Source organism: Natrix helvetica (genome assembly GCF_964273705.1).
Source record: "Natrix helvetica genome assembly, chromosome: 1".
NCBI lineage: Eukaryota > Metazoa > Chordata > Lepidosauria > Squamata > Natricidae > Natrix > Natrix helvetica.
This window is the reverse complement of record NC_138548.1, coordinates 140,317,787-140,343,381: the sequence shown is the minus strand read 5'-3', so window position 1 is coordinate 140,343,381 and position 25,595 is coordinate 140,317,787. Positions and strand designations below refer to the sequence as shown.

The following is a 25,595-nucleotide window of genomic DNA, read 5'->3' as shown; positions in this document are numbered from 1 at the left end:
AAGGAACGCGAGAGCAAGCGCCCGCCCGCCTCTCTTTTCTGCCCGCCGAACAGTGCTCGCTTCTCCTAAAGGCCTTTTGTTTGACGCGCCCGCCCGTTCGCTCTTGCCTCTTTCCGCGGCGCCCCTCCCATGGCCGCGTTCAGGGAGGGAGGGAGCGACGGAAGAGGCGGCCATCTTGGGCTCCCTTGCCGGGGCTGTGCGTGCGGGGGGGGAGGGAGGGAGGCAAGCCAAGGCTGGGGTAAGGGAGTGACTCGCTCCTTTGCGGAAGTGGTGCCTTCACTCCCCCAGAGTGGAAGGAGGAGAGAGAGAGGCCCGCGGGGTCGTCGGCACCTTTCCTCAGCGGCGTCTAAAACCCGTGGAGGATGGCAGGGCGGCTCCCGGCCTGCGTGGTGGACTGTGGCACCGGGTGAGCCCTGAGAGAGAGAGAGAGAAAGAGAGAGAGATGAATGGGCGACTGGGCGCGCGGCAGCGGCGGAGGCTGACAGTTGGCTTCCAGCGCCGGAGAGGGCGGGGAAGGGAAGCGGCCGGGCTGCCGCTGCCTTTCATTGGGGCGCGTGGAGCGAGACTGAGCTCCTTTTCCCCTCTCTTCTCACCCCCTCACCGGGCATGGCAGGGCTTCCTGCCCCTCAGCCACCCACCCAGCCCCCTTTATCGATGCCATTTGGGGGTGGCAGGTGGGGAGGGAGAGGAAGAAGGGTATTCCTGACTGCCGGGCCGACTGGCTTTTTCCTGGCAGCTCGTTTTTCTGCCTTTCGGCGGTCGGCCGTCAAAAGACGAGGTTTTTATGGGCAGAAGGGGGCGAGTCACGCCCTAAACTGGCCGGGTTCAAACCGTTCCCTCGTTTTCCAATCCTGTGGGAGGCTTCGGCCTTTGCCAGAAGGGAAGGCTGCATTGTCTCCTCCTGATAAAAAGTTAACCGAGGTGGCCAGCGGTCTTAATTCATTGTGTGCTTTGCAGGGGATGACAGAGCACCTTCCGCGGCTGGGAAGGAGACCCTTTTGGCCCGCTGAGTCCCCCCCCCTTCTTGGAGGAGGTTGCAAGAGATTGGATTTGTATTTTTTTTGCTGTTGCATCGGTCCAGGCGTTTTTCCTGCATTGCTGTTACGATGCAATTTTGGAGAAGAACATCTGCAGCCTTAATTTCGTTTAGGAAATAGCCATTTGGGGGGGGGGGGGGTTGTGTGGAAAAAAAAAAATCAGCGCCAGCCTTTCTCGGGTCAAACTGGCCTGTGTATAATTTTCAACTAAGTTCAATATACGGGGTCGAGGGGAGCCTTCAGATTGGTGGTTTCCTTTTGCAGTGCCATGATTTGTCCATATGTGCCATTTATTCAGCATTACTTCTCTCTGTGTGGGTGGAAAAAAAGAAGTCTACCCTCTCTAATGAGCAAGCGCAGAGGAACTTCCTTAGTTTTGTCAAAGGCGCTTCCTCCTTTCAAGCTTTTATACCTTATAAGGCAGTTTTCAGTGACAAACCTGAACCAAATCCTTTTGAGAAACCACTTTTCTTATTTTGTAATTACTAATTAATGTGGAGAAAAGGCGCTCAACGTTGCTATTTTCTAACATAGAAAAGACCTTCAATGACATTTCTTTCAGGGAAAAGCAGGCATGGAAGATAGCACTAGCAGTTTATCTAGGAAGCAAAGACTTCCTGGTACATAGGTAATTTATGTCCTTCATTACAGTTTCTTAAGGAACTGAGTTGAGACAACTTCATTTTGTGCTTTCACATTGTTTCATGCTAATAAAGATGGGTTTTATAGAAAATATTGCATGCAAGTTGGCCGTTGCAGCAGTAGCTCAATATAATTGCAAGTAAAATGCTTCTAACTAATCATTTATCCATCAGCTATAGTTTTCTGTTTAAAAATTGTTAATTACATTTAATTTTTTTTGAGAAATGTGTCATCAAACAACATTCTTTGGAAATTGTGACCTTACCTTTCCATTTGAAAAACAAACCAAAACCTAAACATATCTTCATAAGGAATATGATCGCAATAGTTCACTTAAAAGGAGCACAGAACATATAGTTGGATGTAAAACTGCAGTAAATTACAACTTGTACTGGTTGCTGTTCTGCTGCCTATAGTAACTTACAAGATATGAGTGGGTACATTGAAATTACAGTACAGTGTTTATTGTAGTACACTAATTAAAGAACATGTCTTTTTTCATATGAAGCTGTTTTTGCATATTGAGAAGCTAACTATACCAATAGGGAACTCTGGTGACATGTTTCATTTGTAAATTTGTGCATAAATGAAAATGATGGGAAATAATCAAAAGAGAGAAAGGGATTTAATTTTAGATTCTGCAAAGGGGGCTATCAGTGAATGCAGTCATTGGTGTGCAAAGCGCAGCATCTTTTAATTAGTAACTATGATTACACAATTACCAAAATTGAAATGTGTCAGTGGCCCTGAAAAATCTGGACTCTGAGATCACAAGCTGTAAAACATTAAAACTGAACATTAGAGAATTAGAATTCCAATATATTTTAAGGTTGTATCTTTTTTATAATCTTTTAGTATCACTGAGACACCCTATTTATTTCTTGAGGAGGTGACTATATACCCCACTTCTATATGTGCACATGTAAATGTGTGTGAGTTTCCACTGTATTCTGCTAGTCTTACATATTGGTCTCAAAATATGAGGGGAACAGATAGGAATATTAAAGGGAAAAGGCTGGATAGTCTGTTATGTTAATATAAGGTACACTATGAAAATGTTTTAGAATTGCTTTAGAAAATTTGCCACATATATTTATGCCTTAGTAACTGGGTACAGCTATAAATATTTGAATAATTACTAGTTTCCACTGTTGGTTAAAATTTTTCATTATAGTGTACACTTTTTGCAAATGTGTTACCACATTTATGATTGCTGTAGTTCACAGTTAAAAGTGCAAAGAATTTACAGGTAGTCCTCAACATACAACAATTGAGCCCAAAATTTATGTTGCTAAGTGAAAAATTTGTTAAGTGAGTTTTGCCCCATTTTACAACGTTTCTCACTATATTTGTTTTGTGATTCACTGTAGTTCTTACATTAGTAATATGGTTGTTAAGTGATTCTGGTTTCTCCATGGACTTTGCTTGTCAGAAGGTTGCAAAAGAGGATTACAGGACTCCGGGACACTGCAACCATAATCAATATGAACCAGTTGTCAAGCATCCGAATGTAAATCATGTGACCCTGGGGATGCTACAATGATCATAAGTGTGAAAAATGGTTATAAACCACTTTTTTCAGTGCCGTTGCAACTTTGGTCATCAAATGAACTGTTGTAAGTTGAGGACTACCTGTAGCAGTTTCCAGGGCACTTATATTTTGTAGCATTCACTTCCAGGGGAATTATATTTTGCAGCATTCACTTTATGTATTGGAGAACAGCAAAACTAAAATACTTCCTCAGGAATACATTGAGGTTCCTGAATTGTGCATTAGAAGTCTTAAAATGTGACACAGTGTCTCTTGAATTAAAAAGTTAGAATGTGATTGGTTTGAAATGTTGAAGTATAGCTTTATTCAGACATTTTATTAAATCAGATTTACTATATGAGTTCAAGTATGGGCTAGATGATATTAATCTGATCTGCTTTAATTTGGAATCCAGCATTGATCAGGAGATCAGTGACATAATAATCTGCCTCCAATTCTGGGATGGATGACATAAAAGTCTGCTTCAATTTCCAGGATTCCGGGGTTGCAAAACAATGAATATTTGTGAATGATTTGTATATGTACCTAAAATGTGCTTATTGAATTACATTTAGAGAAAAGTAATATATCTAAATTTACTATATTTTATAAATTTATTATGTACCCTTTTACATCTGGATATCAGGATGTTTAAGTGGGTTGTTATGGGTTGTTTAATATTTTGAATTACTTTTGAGATGAAACATCCTATGTGATTTATTATTAAATGTGGTTCAGATTGTAGTTGCATTAAATGAGAAAACATGTTACATGTGTATTTATCAATATATTTTATAAAAGTTGTGCACTTGGGTGCTTATGCATAATTTCCACTAATTTTAGTGCTTTTACATATGCGTGAGCAAGCTCAGAATTGTTATACATGATAAAAATAATAATAGCTGCAGAAAAAATGGAATTAGTAAAAACATGAATCAAAAGTCTTATAAGTTTGTATCTTTAGGCCAAGCTGCACAAGTGATTTTGCATTGTATACTAAGGACCACACTCCAGAAGTAGAAAGAGCAGGATGTGGTAAAAGGTTTTCAAGAATAAAATAGTGCATAAAGCTTCTTTGTAAATTCATCATTAAGGGGCTTACTTTTTGCACTCCCGCTTTAGGCCTTAGAATTTTTTCAAGAGGTCATATAAATATTCCACTCATAAAGCTACTCGTGTATTCCCAATAGATAATATAGAATGGTTAAAATAACATTGAAAGAAAAGTTGAGTGGGTATTATTTGGGCTTGCTAATAAAGCTAATAGAGACTTTTTCCCAAGTCTCTTATACATTATCAAAATCTGCCTTGGTTTAGGAATCTGGACTTTGGGTTATTTTAGGGATATTGTACAAAGAAAAGCAAGGAGGACAGAAGACATGAAAGTTCATTGTGTGTCTGAAAAACCATATATTATTTTACGTAGACTAGTGTGTCGATAGCTAGTTAGAAATAGGTTTTCCAGCATTGCTTACTAAGAACTGCCGTGTTTCCCTGAAAGTAAGACAGGGTCTTATTTTCTTTTGACCCCTGAAATAAGCGCTTGGCCTTATTTTGGGAGAGCTCTTATTTTTGACGTGCAGGAGGCAGCGAACATGGTCATCTCATGGCTACTGCTGTGTTACAATATTTTCGGGGAGGGCTTATTTTAGCGCATGTGCTCAAAAGCTCGATTGGGCTTATTATCCAGGGAGGTCTTATTTTTGAGAAAACAGGGTAGTATGAGTTGTTATGCCTGAACGGTTATAACTAATAATTACTGCAAAAAATGTGCTTTATTTTAGGAAGACACTTAGAACTTGATAGCATAAACTACGTAGATCTCCTGCCTAAATTGCTTTTTCTGAACATCACAGAATACATAATCTCATGTTGAAAATAGGAAGTGTACTTCACTGAGTGACTATGAGTAGTCACTCTTCACCCAGCCTACCTCAAGGTATGGTTATAGGGAAAAATGGAAGAGCATGTGCTTCTATGCTATATTGAGTATGTGAAGGGAAGTTGGGGTATAAAACTATCACAGTTATATCCTCTCTTTTATGCAGTACAATAAATTCTTTGCTTAGCAGCCTCCCTCCCTTTTAGTGGATGTAATAGATTATATTTATGTACAGGGATCCCCCCCCCCCCCATATTAGCCAAATTTATTGCTTCAGGGTCTGATTTGAAGAAGGCAGCTAAACATATATTAATTTTAAATACTAATAGAATAGAATATTACATAATTTGTGGTTAATTTTTGTGTGCGTATGTGTGTACGTGTGTACCCTAATTCTGTCAAGTTGATATGTTTTAAGAATTTGTAAACTGAATAAATATGCTTATTATAAAAGAAAAACAGCCAATTAATGGTAGTGTAGTATTTGTAGTATTTTAATGATAGCAATTCAGTGCTGTAAATACATAATAGTACAATTTTCACATATATTCTGCTTTTTAAAGATTTGCTATTTTCAGCATTTTTATCAGATAGCAGTGTTACAAAGCACAATTGACTATAATCCAGTATCTCCAGATATATTGAAAAAAGATATTCTTGGTGGAGGTTCAAAAAATTCAAGATTGTTACCCCTGCACATATCCCTGGTGTTGGAACTATTGTTACATTTATTTCTTTATATCATACCTTTTATTATTTATAAATAACTGATGATAATAAATATACTTAATACTCCTTTCTTCTATTTTTCCCACAACAACAACCCTGTTAGGTAGATTTGGCTAAGAGAGAGTGACTGGCCCAAAGTCTTACAACTGGTTTTTCAATCTAAAGCAGGACTAGAACACTTATATTTCTAGCCTGGTGCCTTAGACCACACTGAAGTCAATGGCATTAATCCATAAATATAAATAGCGAATGACTTTAATGATCCTTTAAATATTTTATTTGCTTAGTAGGTATAATGATTTTATCAATTATATCCTATTTATCAGGTCACCCTGCAGTAAAGGATAGTTTATTTTATTAACATTATTTAAAATAATCAAACAAGGGGAAATGGAACTACTTAAGAATTGTGCACCACATGGGAAATAGGTCCCTTGCTATGCATGAATCTTGTGACAGATCTATTTTTTTTTGATTCATTAAAGCAGCTATATTTTCAGGCTTGCTGGGTACAAACTAAAGTGTTTCTGTACATTCATTCATGCACTTGGAATCAATTAGGAGTACCGTTTGCAACAGCTGTAAAAGCCTTTTAAACAATTGCTTTGTCCATATTACTTGTTAACAAATAATAGTTGTCAATATTCCCCAACATTGATATGTTGTGTAGAATTCCTTAATAACTGTTTTAAAAACTGACAATTAGAATACATAGTGCGGTATATAGAACCAAGTAAAACCTATTATATGGTGAATAACCATAGTTAAAAATGTTCAGTAAATGAAGCATTCTGCAGAATTCAGTTGTGAGTTTACATGCCTTCTTCAGCAGTAAAATAATCCATGTGATTTCAGATCTGGTGCAATGTTACAGGGGCTCCACTTGGTAATACTTCAATATCTGTAATGTACTGCTTTCTGTGAAACTTTTCTTATTTGCTAACTGTGAATGTGAGAACTGTTGTCCAGCATGTTGGGAAGATGTTAAAATATGTCAGACTGGACAAAGTCATTCAGATGGAACTCCTACGTATGGAAGTGAATAGGTCTCTTATTTCCTATCACTTGAATTGTTCTTGCTTTACAATTGTCTCATTATAGTACTGACAGAGTTGGGCATGCATCGTTATATGCACATTCTTTCCTGTCTTTCTCAGATCCTAATTCCAATGTAATTTCATAGGCTAAAATATATATTTTGGTGGCTTTTTAAAAATTATAACATTCCCTCCACCTCTAATCTCTTCTCCTGTGTCCTGAGTCAACTGAAGCAATTGAGCTGACTGATTTGAAAGGCTCTATCCTAGGATTAACAGATCTGGAATCCAAAAATCGAGGAAAACAACCAAATGCTACCTCAGATGTAATGCTACCATTTGCTAATAAGGATGAATGACAGCCATTGATAAGGCATTTATTGCTTAAGTGTTGAGTGTTTATTAGCCCCCATAAGCATACATACACTGGGCCATTAGTTTAGGTGTAAATATTATTTGAAGAGATTAATATTTGTTGCAACAGTAATTATTGAACTGAGTAAGCTAGTCTGTGGTTTATCTGCATAGTGTTGCCTCTATTCCCTCTTCCTCTTTATAATTTAACAAAGGGTTACTTGTCTGCAACCTTGAAGTATCAGTTTCTTCCTCCAATTTCACAGACTTTACAAATGGAAGTTAAAGAGTTGTAGTTCCTTACTTTAAATCCACATTAGTTTAAGCAATTAACTAAGAAGAAACCTGCAGACCAATATGCACTATCACAGCCAACAATTTCTTGAAAATGTATTTTGGTGACTGTTCTAAAGCAAAGCCTACTTTTTAATAAATGAAGTAGATATTGCTTGTATTGTTTATATGAATCTTACATTTACCTAAATTAATTTTAACTGATTTGAGTTATATCACCTTGTCCTATATATAAATAACTTCAGAGCACGTAGTTGTTACTATTTAGCAAGACTTGAATAATATTTGAATTCTAAACATGTTATTTCTTCAATAACATTCTTAGCTGTAATTTGTCTATTAATTTTTTATTAACTAGCTATATTGGAGAATTTCAGTTTATAATATTAAACATTAATAGTGTGATTAAAAACTATAATAACAAAAAGTAAAAGTGAATAGCTATATATTATCACTGGTGCCAACCCAAGAATCTAATAACACTTAACTTTTGAGAGCCCAGTGGAACTTTTTGTCTTTAAAACTTTTTAAAAAGGGTGAGCACTAACTGGACCTCTGTGGAAGTGAGCCAATTTCCTGAGGTGCAATCCATCACAGAGAAGAACTTTTCCCCGGATTCTGCCATTTTCACCTCTTGAATCTGGGGCACAGCCAATATTCCTTGTTGGGATGAGCACACTGGACAGGTTCTATTTGGAGGACATGTTCCTGCAGACAAGGGCTTTTAAAGTTAATAACCACACTTTGAATTACAGCTGAAGCTAGTGCTATTCTGCAGTATCAGTGTTATGTGTTTACAGTTGTTCTCATCTGCTACCATAGATAGCTTCATCTGCACCAATTGCATTTTCCAAATAGTTGTAGTAGTCCAGCGATGGTGAACCTTTTTTGGCTCGCGTGCCATAAGTGGGGGGAGCACGGGGGGGGGTCGTGTGCGGGCGTGCCGCACCCATAATGCAACGCGCCCCCCAGTGCGCATGCGCGCACAACGCGCCCATTTTTGCATGCTTTTTTTGCCCTCCCCAGGCTCCAGAGGCTTTATAGGAGCCTGGGGAGGGCGAAAAGAGCCTCCCCCGGCCCCCGGAGGCCCTCCGAAGGCTTCAGGGAACGTCCGGAGGCTTCCCTGAAGCCTTCGGAACACTTAAAACCACCCTCCGAGCAACCCGGAAGTGACTTCCGGGTTGCTCGGATGGTTGTTTTAAGAGCTCTGAAGGCTTCAGGGAAGCCTCCGGACGGTCCCTGAACAGGCACAAGACGTGCGTCTCGATCGCCCGGGCTCGGACTGCCTCCGCCGCGCGGCGCCTCGGGCCCGGCATCCTTGTACCGCTCCGCCCAACCTCTGCGCACTTGCCAGCCGCCTCGATCCCTTGCGCCGCTCCGCCCAGCCTCTGCGCGCTCGCCCGGCCTTCACATCCAGTCCCATCCAGCCCGTTACACACACACACACAAACACACCGCTTGTTGCCGCGCTAGACCAGCGCTGCTGGGGAGAAATCTGGGAGGGGGAGCAGAAAACAATCTTCTGCTAGGGATGGTCTTCTCCCCCCTCTCCCCCTGATTTCTCCCCAGCAGCGCTCACCTTGCACGGCAACAAGTGGTATGTGTGTGTGTGTGTGTGTGACCGGTGCTCATTTCCCTTCCTGCTCATCGCGGCTTGCTCCCTCGCCACTTTCAGCTAAGCAGGGCAGGCGGGGCCTGGGCTGCAACCAGCAGGGAGGGGGTGGTAATGCTCCTTCCTGCCGGGGTAGCGGCGGCGAAAAGTAAGGGAAGCGAATGCCAGCCAGCATCTCTGCCTTCTTCCTCCAAGCGCCACTTCTTTGCCAGCCTCTCAGCGGATCGGTCACAGCCAGACCCCCATTACACACACACGCACACACACACTTTGCTGCCGCGCTAGACCAGCGCTGCTGGGGAGAAATCTGGGAGGGGGAGAAGAAAACAATCTTCTGCTAGGGATGGTCTTCTCCCCCCTCTCCCCCTGATTTCTCCCCAGCAGCTCTCACCTTGCACGGCAACAAGTGGTGTGTGTGTGTGGCCGGCGCTCATTTCCCTTCCTGCTCATCGCGGCTTGCTCCCTCGCCACTTTCAGCTAAGCAGGGCAGGCAGGGCCTGGGCTGCAACCAGCAGGGAGGGGGTGGTAATGCTCCTTCCTGCCGGGGCAGCGGCGGCGAAAAGTAAGGGAAGCGAATGTCAGCCAGCATCTCTGCCTTCTTCCTCCAAGTGCCGCTTCTTCGCCAGCCTCTCAGCGGATCGGTCACAGCCAGACCCCCATTACACACACGCACACACACACCTTGCTGCCGCACGAGGCGAGCGCTGCCAAGGCGTCCCAGTTCCAGGGCTGAAGGGGTGGCGGTGGCGAGGACGGGCGCTCTGCTCTACTAAGCTCTGCTCTACTAAGCGACGGCCGGGATCCCCTCTCCACGTCTTTTGGCACGCGTGGCCCTTGTTCTTCCTGTTGGTGTTTTTTGCGTGTGCATGTGCACACTGAAAACAAGGTCATTTTCCTGGCGTGCACATGCGCACCGGGCGGCTCCTCTTCTGTTTTCTGGCACGCCAATGCACGTAAAGACCAGCTGGATGCTGCGCCCGAACCCAGAAGAGCAACTGGTGATGGCTCCGCGTGCCAGGAGAAATGGCTCTGCGTGCCACTTCCGGCACGCGTGCCATAGGTTCGCCATCACGGTAGTAGTCTGTTGTGATGCTAGGAGTGTGAATAAGCATTACTAGATCCTCTTGCAGCTGTGTAGATTTAAAGCTAGTAAATCAGACACAGTTGTTTTATTGATTAACAATCATGTTATTGATCTTTGAAATCACATGACTTAGTGGCTAGGAAAACGAGTTTAAACATCACAATAAGAATAAAATCAGCATTAAAAAAGTGATGGTGAATTCAGACACCAGCATTCTAGATCCATGCCTCTGCTGGCTAACTAAAACTGCCTGGTGGTGATGGGAGGTCAGGGTTCTAACAATAGAATCCCTCCTTGGTTGAGGAAGTTGTTCTTCTATCTCTTGAGGAAGTACTGGTTCATCCTCTCCTCAAGAAATCATTGGACCTTACCATACTAGGCAATTTTTAGTGCTATGCAACCTCTTCCTTCTGGTGAAGGTAATTGAGAAGGTAGTTACAGAACAGCCTTGGGACCAGTGGTGGGTTGTATGAGGTACGCCCCGGTACGGGCGTTCCGGAGCCTGCCCAGAGCTCCAGATACCGTTCCGGTACGGTGCTCCAGAGGGCCCACCCACCTGAGCTCCTTACCGGTATTTTAAGTCTTCAGCGCTTACACACACACACATGGCACATACAGCACCTGTGCTCCTCTCCACTGAGCAGCTGGAGCATCTAAGGCGCATGCACGCTCTACGTGTCCATGTGGATGCTGCCGGGCCCGTTCCAACTGTACCGGTTGGAATGGGATCCGGAACCCACCACTGCTTGGGACCCAGGATAAAATGGATTAATTGGATCCCTTTCAGTCAGGATTCGGGTCTGAGTATAGGCCAGAAATAGCTTTGGTTCATTTTCAGTGACCTCTTGCGGGGACAGGATTAGGGATCTGTATCCATGCTTGACCTTTTATGGCCTTAGGTTCCATTGGGCATTATATCCCTCTAGATTGGCTCAGAGGGTTGGAGGTAAGTGGCACAGGGTGGTACTGGTTCACCTTCGTCAATTCCAGTTGTTGCTAATTAGGGAGATGTTTCACTCTTGGCCCCTAGCATGTGGAGTGCTGCAGGTTTTTTGCTCCCTGGTGCAAAATACAGTGGCATGGGCAATTATGTTTACAGCTAGAATGACACATATTACACCGGTGCTTTGTGAGTTGCATTAATTAGTTGCTAGTTTGCTTCCAAGTTCAATTAAAGATGCTGTTTTGACCCTTAATGTCCTTTATTATTGGGGTTGGATTATTTGAAGTACTGTCTTTTCCCAATTACGTCTGCCCATTCCATGAGGTGGATCCCATCTGCTAAGGAGCTACACCTGGTGGGGACCCAGTTTGCAAGGTTTTTCTGCCAAGGCCTCTGCCCTGTGGAACATCATCTCCACTAGGGGGAAATTGGTTCCAGCTTTTGGAAGTTCCTCAAAAACTCTGGAGCATTACTTGAACACCATCAGTCAATTGCAAAAGGCAGCTTTGCTTTTAACACCTTACATCCTTATAACACCTTACTTGTAAAGTGTTACAAGCAAAGCTTATCCCTTTAATACTATCAAACAACAGAATGTGCTTATTCCAGATCCTTAGCAAGGATTCAATAGGTGGATAAAATATCAAATCCAGTCTAAACATTTGGCTGACTGCTTGACAAACCATAATAATGTTTTTAATTGTAGATTTAAAAAAAATATTTTATAGTCTTTATTGTACCTGGCCCAGAATCACAGTTTGTGAGATGGGTGGCATATAAATATGATAAAAATAAGTTCAAAACAAACATGGACTGATGAGAAAGAATATAATTGTTCTGTTTTCAGCATCTTTCTAAATGTGATCAGGGAGGGCTAGCTTGATGAGCGAGACTATTCCAAAAATGGTACTTCTACTGAGAAGGGAGTGTCTCCTGGAGAAATAGTAACACTGCTTGTTAGTGTTGAAACTCAGCTCCAATTTGTCCCATCCAGACTTTCACTGCCTTTAAACTTTGAGTCAGGAGTTTCACAGCACCTCTGGCTGACCTGGGGTCACACCACCTCTGGCCCGACCTGCATAACAGATGACCTCTTACCATGGACTGAAATGTTAATCTATCCCTATAGTCTCGCGTTTGTTGAAAACTGGGAGAGAAAAGAGTGATTCCTAGCATCATAGTGGCTATTTAATTATTTGTTCTGTGTGTTTCCTCTATATTGAATTGGAAACAATTGGAATGTTTTAAAGCTTATCCTTTCCTTGCAGTGTAGCCTGATTCAGTTCTTTAACTTAAACATCTAGGAAGGTAAAAGGAACTATTTATCTGATCCTGCAAAATGGTATTGGAATACTCTAGTTTCAAATATTGAATCAGATATAACAATTTACTCTGTGTAAGCTAAGTTGTATATTACTTACTCAGAAAATATAAGATTATAATATATTGCAATCCTGTCAGATAATTAAAACTAGTGTGTGTTATTAAATTGGAAATTAAAGATGTCCCATGATGATCCTTCAAAGAATTGTATATATTTTTAATTTAAAATAATGTGTTGAGTTAAAAAAAAATCTTAAATATATTTGATTCAGTGCATTTTTTTCTTTGAAAAAAATCTAGATCTATGTATTGCTGAGTATCATTTCTTCTGTTCTACTTGTCCATTATTTTCTTGCACAATATAACTTGATATCCACATCTTATTCTGAATGAGAAATTACTGTTTAAAATGAACTTTAAATATTTGAACAATAAAGTAGTAAAAGAGCAAATAGGCTTGGTATTAGGTGTCCTCAGTGTCTGCCAATAACCATATTTATTTTCATGATTCATTCTTCTACATTTTTGCTAGAGTAGCTATGAATATTTTTAGATATGCTGAACTGTGCAGTATAGGCTTTACTGGAAATACATATAACATTTTTCTTCTAATCCTTAAAATACTTTGCAGAGGATAATTTCCTTCACAAGATACTAAACTTTATATAGTGAATAGTATTCTGTTTTACTTTTCCAAACTTATCATTTCTGGGTGTTGGAGTATTACTTGACTTACGGTTTTTTTAATTGGAACTTCTTTCGCACTGTCTGATCTTGAGAGTCTTTCTTTAAAGTAACTCCTGATTAGTTTAGTAGTAGTATGGTATGTACAAATGAGCAAGTGTAGAACTAAATACTAAAATGTCACTTTACTAGCACATGTAATCCTTGGTTAACAAATGTTCTATTTAGCAACCGGTCAAAATTTAAGATGGCCCTGAAATAATAATTTTATGACCAGTCCTCAAACTTACGACATTTGCAGCATCCCTGTAATCATGTGATTGCAATTTGGAGGCTTTTCAACCAGTGTGAGTTTATGACTGTTGAAGCATCTCAAAGTCATGATTGCAATTTGGAAGCTTCACAGCTGGCTTCTGCCAAGCCAAGTCAATAGAGAACCTGGCAAGTCTCAGTCATGGGATATCTCCCTAAACTGTGGGTGATTTGTTTAATAGCCATAATGGGACTGATGTTAGGTCCGGCATGATCAAGTGATATTTCATTTAATGACCGTGACACTTAGCAATGGAATTGCTGTGCCCACTTGTGGCTGTTACTTTAGGACTACCTGTACTTTCCAGTATAAGATTTCTCATTTTCATCTTTACAGATAACCTCCTTGTGATCAAAATTTGGGTGCTTGGCAGGTTTCCAACATTTATGATCTCTGTGCAGATCAACTGCCTCTCCCTCATCTTGGCCCTTTTGGCAACCCTCATTTTCACCACTTTTGCCTACCCGTGCTGTCTTTTTCCTTCCACTACTGATGAGGTACACCTGATCTCTATGCCAGGCATACTTCATCAGTAGCAGGAGAAAAAGAATTGGGAGGGTCCTCCCTCCCTCCCTCCCTCCCTCCCTCCCTCCCTCCCTTCCAATTAGCAGTATATCAGTAATAAAACAGATGATAGGTAGGTAGGTATATAGATAGTTACACACACATATATCCATATGTATGTAGGAATGCACACACAATAAAAATCTGGCACCAAAGTAAAGATTTCATATGCAGTCTTCTCATCCACCTCACCATATCCCATACCTGGGGGTGGAAGCCAGGTCTTTTCAGAAGTCTGGGAGCGTAGAACCCTGCCAAACTTCAAGAGTTGTGCAAATAAGTATTGGGACTATGTTTATTTACCAGTTTTATTTTCTAACATCTTAGGGGGATTCAAAGACATTTTCTTAAATAGAGATGATAGCAAAACTGGAATGCCAGCTTCTCAATCAGTTTTTTTTTGAAATAAGCTTTGAAATAAAAAAAAATGAGCAGGGATCCTGACAAGCACTAAGAGTGCCCATAGTTACCATAGAAACATTATTGCCTGTTTCTCTTATATATAGTTCACAAATTAGTTTTTTAGGTAGAGATATAATAGTATTGTACTTGCATGGCATCATTATATGAATGACTAAAGACTACATGACATACAAATAATAACCGTAACCCTCTTTTATGACTGAGCTTTAAAAATGTCAGGTACAGGAAAAAGAGGAGGTGGCAAATTATTCAGATCCAACATGCATACACTTCATTGAATGCCAGATGGTGAGAGCAAATTGGATTCTGTAAAATAACAAATAGAAAGACATTTCAGAAATCTCTATGAAAATCTCCTGCTTTTAATTATGGAATATGGCCCATATGAGAACAAAGAGCAATCAATGGTGCAGCTATTGCAAAGGGAAAAGATGTGATATTTACAGAGAAAGGTGAAAGTTGATGCAGAGAACAAAGACAGAGGACAGAGCAACTGTTGAACATATGGATGGGCAACAAAGCTGGAGCGAGGTATAGATTTGTTAGGTTGTGCAGTACTAAATGTGACTGAATCCATGCAGTGGCTAGTATAGTAAGGTACATTGCTTATGGACACATGTTGAGAATTTTTGGCTTTATAACTAACTGTGTTAAATATCAAGCAATCCTGGAAACAGTTACTTAAATTTTCAGCCTCTCTCAGCAAAATATGGTATTTGTCTATTGCATTTATATCCTACTTTTTCTTTGGAATTCAAGGCACAAAGATAAGGAGCTTCTCTCATTTTATCACTACATCAAGAACCCTGTGAGGAAAGTTGAGTTAAGCAATTGATCCATATTTATTTCACAAACTCCATAGTTAAGTGAGAAGTTTCACTTGAACGGCATTTAATGATGACAAATAAGACGATGAGGCTATAACTGAAATACTTGATTTCAATAGTGGAATAATGATTCCTCTATTTCTTAGGGATTAAGATATTTGTCTGTCCCCCCCCCCCCCTAACAGACTATTAATGTGGGGCTAGAAATATAAGACCAGCCAGGTCTCGAGATACATTTATTTATTTATTTGCAGGACTTTCAGGTAATCCTCAAATTATGAACACAATTGGGACCACAACAGTGGTGGGTTCCAGATCCCGGTGCAACCGGTACGGTGCAACGGGGCCGGGCATCCACCACATGAACACGCGCATGCATACTTACCACCCGCAATGCTCTAACTGCTCACCAGAGCGTCGCGCAGGCGCCGTACACTCTGTGTGCATGTGCGGAAGCCCCGAAAAGCTCAAATACCAGTAAGGAGCGTGGGTGGGTGGGCTTCTGGAGCACCGTACTGGAACAGAACCTGGTGCTCCCAGCAGGCACCGGTATGCCTGTACTGGGGCGTATCATCTTCAACCCACCACTGGACCATTAGTTCTGTCACTATGAGATGTTGTTAAGTGAGTCACACATAATTTTATGACTTTTTTGCTGCAGTTAAGTGAATTATATGGTTTTTAAGTGTATTTGGCTTCCCTCATTAACTTCATTAGTTGGAAGCCCCTGGAAAGGTCAGAAATGGTGATAAGTGACTCCCCTCCCCAGTGTGCTGCAATCAAAAATGGTGATCATGTGACTGTGGGGACAGTCCACAGTCATAAATGCAAGAACCATTTGTAAGTCAGTTTTTTTTAGCACTGATGTAATTTCAAATGATCACTTTAAAAACTCCCTATATGTGATTGCCTATTTCATATGATGACTCACAATAATTCATAAGGGAGTGGTTTTAATTACAGACAGTCCTCAACTTGCAACAGTTCATTTAGTGATGGTTCAAAGTTACAACAGCACTGAAAAAATGACTTGTGACCATTTTTCACACTTACAACTGCTGCAGCATCCCAATCAAAATTCAGGTACTTGGCAACTGGTTCATATTAATGACGGCTGCAGGTCATGTGATCCACTTTTGCAACCTTCTGGCAAGCAAAGTCAATATGGAAGACAGATTCATTTAACAACCATGTTACAAACATGCAATGATTCACTTAACATCTGTGGCAAGAAAAGATGTAAAATGAGGCAAACTCACTTGACAAATGTTTCAATTAGCAACATAATTTTCGGGTTCAATCGAGGACTACCTGTATATGGCCCATCAGACTAGTCTATTCTAAATGGAAAAGTTTTTAAAAACTTGATTGTTCAGTTGCAGTGAAACTTAAAACATGGCTGAGTGGGTGTGCCTCATTCTATGTCTGGCTGCCACATTTTACAAGGAGTTCTTTAACAGCTACAGTCAGTGTCAATTCTGTAAGGCAGCTTAGCAACCATAGCTATCCTGGTTCTCTAATTCTAATCAATAAGGTATACAACAACAAAATAGTCCCAAAGTCAGAAATGGGAACCTTATTGGAATAGCTCAAGTCCAAGAAAAGTTTCAAAGAAAGGGTCTCGGATGTTGCTGCCCAAGATGATATCACATCTGTCACAAATTAGCCTCCCAGATAGAAAATAACTTTTCTATCTATTTAATAACTTTTTAAACCAGGTTTCACTAGAGCACATTTTAATAATTACCATTTTTTTCAGAGTACAAGATGCATCTTTTTCTCTCAAAAAGAGGCTGAAAATCTGGGTGCATCTTAGACATTGAATACAGCATTTTTTGCCTTCCCTGCCCCCTTCCCAAAAATGGCTGTGTAGAGCCTTTAGAAGGCTCCCGGGGGCCTGGGAGGGCAGAAATGAGTGAAAAATGGGCTGTTTTTTGCTCTATTCTCTCCCCCCCCCCCGAGAACTCTACAAGACTCCTAAAGGCTATGCATGCCCCTTTTCTGAAAAAATAAAACAGGCCCGTTTTTGCAAAAAAAGGTCCGTTTTGGGGAGGTCTTCAGAGTCCCAAAACCTTTTTTTTTTAAATTGTCTCTTCAAAATCTTGGTGTGTCTTATACTCCAGTGTGTCTTACACTCTGAAAAATACGGTAGATTCTACGATAAGGTATGGAAGATTCCATTGAGTTTTGTTTAAAGAAAGACTATAAATGTGCACTAACTGTTAATACATACCTTGCTTGGATGCAAACTGTATTTACTCAACAAAATTGAAAATGTCTTGCAGGAAATAAACCTGCATATCCCTAGCAAGATAGCATTTTTGTATCAAAGACTATTTTGAAGAAAATAGACTACCGTATATACTTGAGTATAAGCCGACTCGAGTATAAGCCGAGACCCCTAATTTTACCCCAAATAACTGGAAAAAGTTATTGACTTGAGTATAAGCCGAGGCTGGGAAATGCAGCAGCTCACGGTAAATTTCAAAAATAAAAATACAGGTAGATAACAATAAAATTGCTAAAAGTGTATGTGTGTGTGTGTGAGTGAGACAGACAGACAGAGGAACAGAGAGAGGGAGAGAGAGAGGGAATCAGAGAGAGACTGACAGAGACGAATCAGAGACGTACTTTTAACTACCTGGCAGCAGCGTTTTGCCTTGGGGGGCTCCTCAGAACATCCCAAGACTTCGGAGGGAAGTTTACAGCCCTCCCTCGGAACGCTTCGGAGGGAAGCTTCTGCAAAGGCGAGTGACAACAAGTCTCCCAGGCTTTAATTTGCCGAGCTGTGCGCACGCGCCTGTTTTCCACGGTGTGGAGCAGCGGCGAGATTCTGGGCGGCGAGCGATGATTCCAGGGGCCATCCGGGAAGATGAGGAACACGAGGGGGGACCCTGCCCCCCCCACTGATGGCCCCCGGAATCATCGCTCGCCGCCCAGAATCTCGCCGCTGCTCCACGCTGTGGAAAACAGGCTCGCGCGTACAGCTCGGCAAATTACAGCCTGGGAGACTTGTCACTCGCCGGGGTTATGCAGAAGCTTCCCTCCGAAGCCCAAAAGGAGGGAGGGAAGCGGGCGCCCGGCACACAGAAGAGCCGCATTAAAATGTTTAATGTTAAAATGTTTAAATTTTTTTTTTTTTTGTTCACTGGAGTATAAGCCGAAGTGGATTTTTCAGCCCAAAAAGTGGGCTGAAAAATTCGGCTTATACTCAAGTATATACGGTATTTTAAAGAGATTGGGATCGACTGGAAGAGTGACAGTTTATGAATATGCCCTACTATTTTCTCTATTGTTTTTGTAGGTTTTTTTGTTACGGTCAGATGATCAGTACACGATACTGTGTTATATTGTTTCTGTATCTGTTCAGTATATCTTAGCATTGTCACTTGGAACAAAAATATTACCTTGTGCTGCCTAACTTCACAGTTCTTAATGGGCCTTGTTTTGACAGATGTATAGTTGACATCAGCACTACCTTTTCAGTACAGTCCTGAAAGATTTAGGCTAATGACACTAAGGAGACTGTGTCTCTGATTAATAATTTTGTACATCAATATTTGATCATGTGACTTTGTTTTGTAATACTGCAGTTTTGCTGATCATTTTTAAAGTAGCTTTGTTTATGTTGTTTTATCTTACAGGTATACCAAACTGGGATATGCTGGTAATACAGAGCCACAGTTCATCATTCCTTCATGTAAGTGTTTTGGGGTATATTGTTGTGGTTTTAAAAGATGTAACTGCATTGTCATTTAATTTAGCTCATAGTTTTAAGAATATTCATACTTTTGAAATTCCATTTAAATGAGGTTTTATACTGTATATGATAGATTATTTTGAAACCACTTTAAATGTGTTTTCAGATTACTAGATACACTTAGAATTTATGAATTTATAAAGAGGCAATCATATTTCGTCAATGAACTTTTTGATTTGGGCTAATGGAAAAACTTGAAAAAAAATTAATTAGTATTGAGTTCATTTAGGTCCTCTTGGTATTTTATCAAACTAGTCTTAGTCTTTTAGCTAAAGTTATTCTAATTAGGATGTAGAGTAAAATTAACTATCTGTTGGAAATTTGCATCCTTTCTGGTAGTTTGGCACTGGCTGAATGATTAGTTGAGTCTTGCTGGAGCAGGACAATTCATTTCACTGACTAATAAATAGAAGCAGGTGCAATTAGAACAAAAGATAATTAAACGAGGAAGCTTTTATCAATTGTCAGGAGAATTGCAATCTTGTCTCTTTTACTGATTCAGGATTTTATCATTCCCCCTTCCTTTTTTGTGCTTGGCTATTCTGGATTAGTAACAGCATTATTCTACTGTGGAACCAGTTGGTATTAAATTGCTGGTTTGGTTTGCCTTGTTTGCATAGCAGTTTATCTTCGGAAGCCTTTCCTGGTTTTTCCTTTCTAAATGCCATGTGAAATTTGGATGTATTCTGGGGAGAACTGCTAAGAAACATTAACAATAAATATTCTGGAGGTACTGTCTTTTCTTTCTCTCCAGGGAAGAACAGAATATATCTACATGTTGCACTACTGTTCTAAAGAAGTGTGATATCAGTTGATGAAATTTAAGTGTGTGTGTGTGTGTGGGGGGTGTTTTGGTCCTTGAAGACAAATTCAGGAATAATTATGCTAATTTCCGTTGCTTATTTCATTCTCTCATTCAGAATACAACTAATCAACATTTTGCTCCTTCAGCATTTTCAGATTGTCAACGAAATGATAATTCTTTCCGTGCTCACATGGCATTCCTTATTCAATATTTCCTTAATTTTCCCTATAAATAAACTACTAATATATTACTATGAGCTTAAAGAGATACCATTCTATGTAATGTTTCATAACAGTTTAATTTAACCTACCCCTGGTTATTAAACATGACTAAATAAATTCCAAAAATACAGTGAGGAACGTATGTATGAGAAGCAAGGGAAGGGTCTAAGGTTGGCAAACCATTTTGGCACCACACTGAGTATCGAAATGGGAGCATGCGGAGGGGGGAGAGCAGCCCCCTGGCACACACGCTCCCATGTGTGTGCCAGGAAGGTGAGCTGCTGGTTTCTGATGTGCGCATGCATTCTGGTCACCTGATCTTCTGGTTTTTGGTGCACATGTGCGCACGAAGACCAGCTGGCTGGTGCACATGTGCACACTGGAACCCGGAAGAGCAACAGGCGATGGCTGGTGTGCCTGAAGATATGAGGTACGTGCCACTTCCGGCTGCGTGGCATTGGTTTGTCATCATGGAGCTATGTCATACCATTGTTAGAAAGATAAATAATATTCTCCTTGATGGTGAATTGAAGTAGTTAAATGCTGAAAGAATGAGGCCACTGGTGAATAAGAGAGAAGAAACGGTTTGCTGAAATAAAAGATACAGGGATTCAAAAGGTTAAGTTGAACATAGACCATCCCAAAATAAATCAGAAAACAAAAGTAAAAGAAAAACAAAGTGAGAGTTGAACAGGATCAGTTTACCACAAACTGCAGGATGTTGAAAATGAGAACTGGAGTGATTATGGGTAATGGTTTTCCCTGGTTGAACCCCTTAACAAGCTCTTACAGTGTCCTAGATTTTGAGGATTTTATTATTTGATTTTAAACATTTATATAGTCACCCATCTTACATCAAACTCTGAAATGATGATAAAGCATATTTGGCCTAAAAATGTCATTATGGGATAAGGATTCTTGCAATATTTTGTTGCGGATCCTATAGTGTCTAGAGAGTCATTTATTGTGATGTTTCAATTTGGATACTTGAAGTGGGCAGAGGGTTTTGTTCCATGGCCCTTCTGTCTCCATGACTCATCGTAACATTTTACTAACCATATCATTTATCATGTGTCTTAAATAATGTCTTGCATACATAGCACAGCAAATGGCAAGCTCAAATCCTCTTTTACTCATTTTATTAAATCTAAACATGTTTGGACTAATTTGATATGGGATTTCAAGGGTCTTTCCCTTTCCAATAACTGGAATGTCAGGGAAAAAAATACTGGAAAAAGGCAGTAACAAATCGCTTCCATATTGCCTGTGAATCAGTGTAACTATCTTAGTGCAATCATCAGGTAAAGCTGCATTTGGGACAGATTTTACTTTTTACTTTACAAAAGAAATATATTTTACTGCAGAAACAACACATTAGTTAACAAGAAATTTAAAAGTTTCTAGAATATTTTTTGGAAAATCTATGTTATGGCCTGTTTTCTTTACTATTGTCATATTTTCAATAATTTTTCCTTAATATATGGCATTTCAGTGTGACTGAAAATGCTAATTTATTTTTATTCACCACACTGAGCATTTATAGATTGTAAAATCATCAAAATATATTTAATCCTTTGTGTATTTTACTTATTTTAATAAGCTTCCTTTACATTTTTAATAATTATCTTTAAGAGGTTGGAGTAATGATTTAATCATTAAAGGTACTTAAAGTATCATATTAGTTCAAAGGTTTTTTAAAATTCTCATACAGCATAAGTCCAAGGCAGTCATTTTATATTGCAGGAATACCTCCTGTCTTTAAACACCATGGTAACCTTTTTTAAAAAAATTATCCAGATATAATTTTTAGTTCATAGTTTCAGATACGTTGCTTTTCTCAGTGCTATTTTTCTTTTTTAATATTTTAACTAGCCAAAGAACTTGCAAGATTTAACAGCCAGATTTTATACCTTATATATGATAGCTTGTTATTTCTGTAATCTAGAATCAGACAAATAGACAAGTGTCATTAGTAGTGCATTTGAGAAATAAAATCTGATAATGTATTTCAGCATTGGTGAAGGGCCAGGAAGGGGGGGGGGAGAGGAAAAAACACAGACTTTATAATCTATTCAGGCAGTCTGTCCTCCCATAGATTTATCACTTATCAAGTGTTGTGATAATTGGATTGTTTCTGTTATTTTATTATTGTTGTTGTTGTTGTTGTTATTTCTATTCTCTGTCCATTCAGAATAATATTTATTATTTACATCTTTTAAGAGTGTTAATGCTCTGGGTTAAAGATGAAAGTTTTGTCTAGTTATAGTGATCAATACTTTTTGATTTACAATTATGCATTTTATGCATATTTAGAATGTAAAGTGAACATTTTGATAAACAGAGTACAGAATATCAATATTTGCTGTATAAAAGAAAGTTTTATAAGAAATAAGTAAGTTCCATGAAACAATGTTCCAAGAATTTATTTAAAATAACTGATATTATTACCGTGTTTCCCCGAAAATACGACTTGTCCTGAAACTAACGCCTTGCCACATTTTTCGCGTGGGCAAAAATATAAACCCACCCCAAAAAATAAGCCCCCTGACAACCCCCCCTCCAGCCAGGCACAGCACCGCTCACCAACCTAGCGGTATCCTGAATGCGTCAAACCACGGGAGCCGTGGAGGGGAAGGTACTCACGTTGCTTGCCGCCTTCGTGATACCACTATGTTGGGGAGTGGTGTTCTGCCTGGCAGGAGGGGGGAGTTGCCGGGCGGCTGCTCCCTTGTGAGCGGGCTCCCAAAGAGCCAGGCACAGCCTCAGGGGAGAAGCAGCCATGAGGTGACCACGCTCACAAGCAGCTGCCCGGCAAACCCCCTCTCCAGCTGGGCAGAGCGCCATTTACTGACCTAGGGGGTATCCCTAAGGCACCAAGCCACGTGGCGTTCTGCCTGCTCCCCAGCTCCCATGGCTTGGCACATTAAGGATACCCCCTAGATCAATGCATGGAGCTCTCCCTGCAGGGCCAGGGCGCCGCCGCCACGCTCCGAGCATAACTTCTTCTCTGGCTTCCAAACTCCAAAACTCGGCTGCTGTGTCTTCCAGCAGCGGCTGCTCTAGGAGTACACTCTATGGTTGTGGCTGGCTGCTGGAAGACTCTGTCCGGAATACGGTCCAGCAGCTGGCCCACAACCATAGAGCGCACTCCTAGAGCGGCTGCTGCTGGAACACTTGGCAGCCGAGTTTTGGAGTTTGGAAGCCAGATAAGAAGTTATGCTCGGAGCGCAGTGGTGGCGGTGCCTTGGCCCTACAGGGAGAGCTCCATGCAGTGACCTAGAGAGTATCCCTAAAGTGCCTAGCTGCGGGAGCTGGGGAGTGGGCAGAGCGCCACGTCCCTTGGCGACTTAGGGATACCGCCTAGGTCAATGAATGGCGGTCTGCCTGGCTGGAGAGAGAGTTTGCTGGGCGGTTGCTCGTGAGCGGGGTCACCTCATGGCTGTTCCGCCCCTGAGGTTGTGCTCGGCTCTTCGGGAACCAGTTTGCAAGGGAGCAGCTGCCTGGCAACCACAAAACAATAAGCCCTCCCCCTATAATAAGCCCAAGGCTATATTTTGTGGGGCAAAAGAAAATAAGACCCTGTCTTATTTTCCGGGAAACACTGTACATAAATGTAATGAGGCTGTGTTTCTGGTATAATGCCTTGTGCTTGGCATTAAAAATGATAATTCCTATTTCATTCATATATCTGAAGCACATGTTTAAGCCCTTAGTGAATAGAAATAGTGAAATTACAATTTGAATTTTTAATATAGAAAACCAGATTTGTACTTCGACTTTATTTCTTAAAGTCCAAACTAAGGTTTGTCTCTATTGTTGGTTCTAGTACTTCTGTGCAGAATGCTATTATCTCTCAGATCTGCTTGATTCAGGCAAACATTTAACACTCTATCCATATTAATTAACTCTGTATACTTCTTTTCTAGATTAAAAAAATACTCAGATTTAACAAACATTTGCATTAAACACCCCTGCCCCCCATTCTAGTGATGCTTTAAGTAGAGGGTTAAATTGTATTTGAAATTTATTTTTTCTAGAAGACCGGATAAACTTATCAACAGTAATATCCTTCAGAGTAATAAGTTTTTGTAGAAGAATAAATGTTTTATTAAAAATTAAGGGTATAATTCAATTGTTTTCTGTAATAAAGGTATTGCCATTAAGGAATCGGCCAAAGTTGTCGATCAGGCACAAAGAAGGGTTATGAAAGGTGTGGATGACTTAGACTTCTTTATCGGGGATGAAGCAATAGAAAAACCTACATATGCAACAAAGGTATTTAAAATAAAAAGTGGCATTATTTTCTTTTTTAAGCAAAGAAAGAAAGATTGTCTAATTGTCAGGGATGAATAGTAATTTGAACTTAATTTTCTTCATACAAATTAATGTTTTATTTACTGTATCGTATAGTTTATTATAAACAGCAGTATGTTAATATTTCAGGTTAAGATAAAGTTTTAAGATGCTTACCAGTATATTTTAAAACAAGTTGTGATAATTGATTTGATTTAAAAAAAAGCAGCATCATGTAAAAATGTAAACTGTATACTAAACAATGTACAAATAAGCCAGAGCAAAGTTAAAGGCCGCCTTCTATATTTATTCATATTTATGTGATTCTACCATAAGTTTAAATTTAGTATTTTTTAACAACGTTCACATTTTAAACAGTGGCCTATTCGCCATGGCATAGTTGAAGATTGGGACTTGATGGAGAGATTTATGGAACAAGTTATCTTTAAATATTTAAGGGCAGAACCTGAAGACCATTATTTCCTTTTGGTGAGTATAAAACCCGATTTGAAGTATTGGCGACTCAGGATACTCATTATTCAAAGTAGAACAAATCCTTCAATTTGTAAAATCAAGTGTAATAGATAATTGAGCAAAAGCTGAAAAGAATTACATCTGGTATATAGTACAGCACAACAATATGGTATATACCGTGTTTCCCCGAAAATACAACCTGTCCTGAAATTAAAACCTTGCCACATTATTCGCGTGGGCAAAAATATAAGCCTACCCCCTAAAAGAAGCCTCCTGGACAATCCCCCCCCCCCTCCGGCCAGGCAGAGCACCACTTGCCAACCTAGCGGTATCCCGAAGGCGCCAAGCTGTGGGAACGAGGTGGGGGCAAAGGTGCTCGTGTTGCTTGGTGCTTTCGGGGTACCGCTAGGTCGGTCAGTGGCACTGTGCCCAGCTGAAGAGGGGCGGTTGCTGGGCAGCTGCTCTCTTGTGAGCAGGCTCCCAAAGAGCCGGGCACAGCCTCAGGGTCGAATGGCTGCGTTACGCTGTCGCAGCAGCAACGCAGCAGCCATGAGGTTACCAAGCTTGTGAACAGCGCCCGGCAACCCCCCTTTCCAGCTGGGTACAGCACCGCTGAGCGACCTAGCAGTACTCAGAAGGCACCAAGCAACGCGAGCGCCTGTTCGCCGCCCTCTGCCTCCCACGGCTCGGTGCAGTATCCTACCTCTGTGCTTTAGAAGCCGCAACGGAGGATGGATGTCGCTCTGGGATACGCTCTATGGTT

At 40.6% G+C, this 25,595-nt stretch overlaps 1 protein-coding gene across 1 annotated transcript in view; it reads left to right on the top strand.

The window, feature by feature from the left end:
• The first annotated feature begins 218 nt into the window (after nt 1-218).
• ACTR3 (actin related protein 3) overlaps nt 219-25,595 on the top strand; it is a 38,882-nt gene continuing 13,505 nt past the window's right edge. Inside the window, exons 1-4 of the mRNA XM_081971124.1 lie at nt 219-406; nt 18,924-18,979; nt 24,216-24,340; nt 24,737-24,847. Of these exons, the coding sequence (XP_081827250.1) occupies nt 363-406; nt 18,924-18,979; nt 24,216-24,340; nt 24,737-24,847 (336 nt within the window). The 5' untranslated portion in view covers nt 219-362. The remainder of the gene's footprint in view (nt 407-18,923; nt 18,980-24,215; nt 24,341-24,736; nt 24,848-25,595) is intronic.